Source organism: Propithecus coquereli, unplaced genomic scaffold (assembly GCF_000956105.1).
Source record: "Propithecus coquereli isolate 6110/MARCELLA unplaced genomic scaffold, Pcoq_1.0 Scaffold110, whole genome shotgun sequence".
Taxonomy (NCBI): Eukaryota; Metazoa; Chordata; class Mammalia; order Primates; family Indriidae; genus Propithecus; species Propithecus coquereli.
The window spans coordinates 5,046,660-5,050,637 of NW_012134970.1; the positions used below are offsets into that span (position 1 = coordinate 5,046,660).

The 3,978-nt window shown below is 42.1% G+C and overlaps 1 protein-coding gene across 1 annotated transcript in view; it reads left to right on the top strand.

Moving 5' to 3' along the window:
- C7 (complement component 7) overlaps nucleotides 1–1,381 on the top strand; it is a gene marked incomplete at its 5' end in the record, with an annotated part of 62,454 nt that extends 61,073 nt beyond the window's left edge. The window contains one exon of the mRNA XM_012649552.1: nucleotides 541–1,381. Within this exon, the coding sequence (XP_012505006.1) occupies nucleotides 541–722 (182 nt within the window). The remainder of the gene's footprint in view (nucleotides 1–540) is intronic.
- Nucleotides 1,382–3,978: the final 2,597 nt, after the last annotated feature.

Sequence of the window (3,978 nt, forward strand, 5' to 3'; positions counted from 1 at the left end):
GTGGCTGGTGCAGTCCAGCTATGTACTTTCTGTGCACAGACTGCTTGCCTCCCCAATTCATTTCTGGTTTGTTTGTTGGGATATGTAGCCTTTTGTATGCCATGCCTTTTCTCTCCCCCAAAGCAGGTTTAATTCCTCTTTTTTTTTTTTCACTCTCCCTGTTTGAGCCTTGACTTTAAGCTCTTTGCTGAGGTCGTCTCCTTTGGTCTGGGGGTTGAAGGGTTATATGCCATTGCTGGCTTATATGAACAACAGCATGGATGAGGAGAGAGCTGGAGAGCTCTTGACTTGGATGAACCACCCCATGTGGGTCCAAGCAATAGAAAGCTTGGCACCAAGCTCAAAACCTATTTATTCTGAGTGGAGCAAAATGCCTCAATTTTCTGGTCGTATTGCTTTTCCAGGGGACAGTTTATTGTAGCATTCAAGACAGGAGATTCTATAGCTCTCTAATCACCACATCATTACTTCGGAGAAAATGTGCTTTGACTTCCCCACCTCCACGATGTACCATTAAGCCTCTCTCGCTTATTTTTCCAGCCCAGAGCAACAAATGTGTCTGTCGAGAAGCATCGGAGTGTGAGGAAGAAGGGTTTAGTGTTTGTGTGGAAGTGAACGGCAAGGAGCAGACAGTGTCTGAGTGTGAGGCGGGCGTCCTGAGATGCAGAGGGCAGAACTTCTCCATCACCAGCACCAGGCCCTGCACTGCAGAAACCCAGTAGGCTTCCTGGAAGCCTGGTCGTCTTGCTCGGAATCCAGCAGGCAGCTGGGGCTGAGTTAAAGCAGCTGCCTATCTGGGCACTGGGACAGCTTTTCCAGCACGGAGGCACATTCTTTCTCCTTCTTCTCCAGTGTCCACTTCTTTTCTCAGCTCCCAGCCATCTGTATAAACACAACCCTTTGTCCCCCCAAACCTGAATCTAGATACTGTTTTTTTCTTCTTTTTAATACCAGTCAGAATGAAGACAATTCATGAGCCTTTGCCCAAGCTAGCTATGTGTTTTTGGAAAAATTGCTAACTTTTCGGGACCTTGACTTTTTTTTTTTTTTGGTAACAGAGGATTACACTAGAGACACTTGAATGCTTCATTCAGCAATATGATTCTATTAAGTATGATTGACCCAGCCCTTGGGCCAGAGCACACTCTACAAATTGATTAGGAAAATGGAAAGAACACAATTTCCTGATTAGAGAGATTGGTTTCCCTCAATGAAACCAAATTCAAAGCGGACCTTGAGTGACAAAAGACAGATACAATGATTTCCATCCTGAGTAGTAATCTCATGCTTCACCCTATTGAGTCAGCCACCACCTGTGAGGATCCCTATTCCTGTCAGGAGATTGAACCACTGAAATGTCAGAGCAGAATTCATCATGCTATAGCCACAGGGGCACTTTTTGCCTTTTTGTCTGAGAACAAATACAATTCAGTCTTCTCTTTGGGGTTTTTCTTTAATAAGTATCAAACACAAGACCTGAGATTTACCCCTCTTCCTTTTTTGTTATGGAAGAAGCTTCAGTTCACACCTGAGGTATTGAGTGATTGCATATTTGAGAACAGTTTTCCCTAACATGGATACACTCCCAGATTTTTCAGGGAGTATAGAGGTAGATTAGTTTGAAGCATTGACCTTCTATTTATCCCTTATTCTTCTTTTCATCAAAACAAAAATGTGGCTGTGGGAGGTGAAATGAGTGGGCCTAAATGAAATTTAAAGTATGTTTTTATATACAACCATTATCTCTGTATTGTTCTCGTACTGATAAATACATTTCAACAAAACTTCAGTTAAGATGACAAGGATTATAAAACTCATTAAAGATACTATTCTCGAGAATTGTTTCATCTGTATTATGTTTAATTTTAGACAAGATTTCTATGAGGAATGGTTAATGTGTTCTTGCCTGAAGTTTTATGATCCAGATCTAGCTTTTTATACCGAAGTGTGCCTTTAGGGAAGATGCAGAAATAATATGTGGAGATTACGAGGAGGCAGGTTTCAGCTGATTGAAAATAATAACATTCAGACATTTCAACTGCACTTGTTAGAGGTTATTACAGAGTTAATTTCTACCCTGGGAGGGGAATAGATTTGAAAATCCCAGGCTTGAATGCAGACCCTGAGACAAAGGGTCAAATAAGTAATTCGTTTAGGAAGAAGTACGTCAGTATCCTTCCAATAATTTCTCCTCTTAACTTAAGCTAGCATGGAGTTAAATTCCTACTGCTTATGTATCCCCACTCCCCCTTCCTAGTACAGAGGATGTGGTCAGCATTATCAAATGCTATGAGAGACTGAGGTCTGAAAAAAAGAAACTAGTAGGTGTAACAACTAAGGTTTGAGAAAGAAGTTTCATCAGAGTTATTGAAGGAGAAGTAAAGGATTAATGAATTGTTGGAGAAGGAGGGGAGCAGTGAATGTGATTGTAGAGAGATGCTGTCTTCAAATACTAAATTATTTGCCTCTTTTTCTTTTCTGAACATCTCTGTGCTGATCATTCTTCTAGTCAAACAGAGGCATTCACAGTTGCCTATGGAGGATTAGGATTGTTGCAGCAGGTCTGTGAGGAGAAAGTCACTTTCAATATTGAGTCTTAAAAAATGTTTTGAAACTAGTTCTCGAACACCTATGGAGAGGCTTTGAAGAAAGCTAGGGGAACTATTTATGCCATGAAAATAAACTGAAAGAGGATAGAGGGAGTAGGGAGTGTGAGAATTACTCCCTGCCTGCCCTTCCCTCTGCCTCAAATCAGGAGTGGGTCACCTGGGCTAGGATGGGATATAGCCTTGCAGAAGGCAGAAAGTACCAAGATCGAAGTCCTCTGGAGCTTGGAGGGAATAGAGGGAGAGGAGGAAATTGGCTGGTGCATTAACCATTGCTAGCTTCATGGAGCTACATGGGAGCCAAGGTACATCCTACAGACCACCATGGCATTTCCATGGCCACTGGAAGTTACCTGGGCAGAGAAGTTGCCTTAGAACATCTCCTAATAACATTAAGAAGCGCCTTCCTGTGACATCTCACACATTTCTTAATAAATAATCAATAGAAGTGCTGTTTATCAATGTCCTGTGATTTAATGAGCCCCATCCAAACTGTTCTGCATATAACCTCCCTCCCCACCAGTCCAGGACACTTGTAATTGCCTTAAAACAGAGGGAGAGTTCTAGATATTCAGGTGAGATATGGCAGGGGTGTGGAGTGGCAAGCAGGAAATCTGATAAAGAGTCCCCCCTAAAACTTTGGGTTACCTAACAGCAATTAGCCAGGTAACTGGCTGATTTGACTGAGGACTCCTCTCTCAGCTGGGCAGATCATGTTAATCTCAACTTCACATGAGACTTGTGAATCCATTCAGTTGTTGAGTAGCTGCTCAGAGCTGTAGGTGCTGAGCAGCTGGTTTACCCAGCATTCCCTAAAACAGCTTATTATCCGCCTACACATGAATCATTAGTCACTTTTTCCTTAGGTTAAGTATGTGTATTAATCAATATTTTTGAGCCCCACATGTCCATTTTATGCTGCTATAATAGAATAAGATTGACTGGGTAATTTATAATGAGCAAAAATTTATTTGGCTCAGGTTCTGGAGGCTGGGAAGTCCACAAGCCTGGTGCTGGCATCTGGCAAGGGCCCTCATGCTGCATTGTCCCATGGTGGAAGCTGGAAAGTGGGAGGGCAAGAGAGAGCAAGAGCAAGAGAGCAAGACAGAGCCAAATGCGCTTTTATAACAAACCCACCCTCTCAATAACTAACCTAGTGCTGCAATAATAGCATAATCCATTCATGAGAGCAGAGCCCTTACGGCCTAATTATCTCTTATTAGGCCTCATCTCTCAACATTGTTGCATTTAGGATTAAGTTCCCAACACATGAGCTTTGGGAGACACATTCAAACCATAGTACTATGGTTTATCATTTGTCCTATAGTTTCTTTCTATTCTCATCCAGATTTCTTATAACCACACACACATA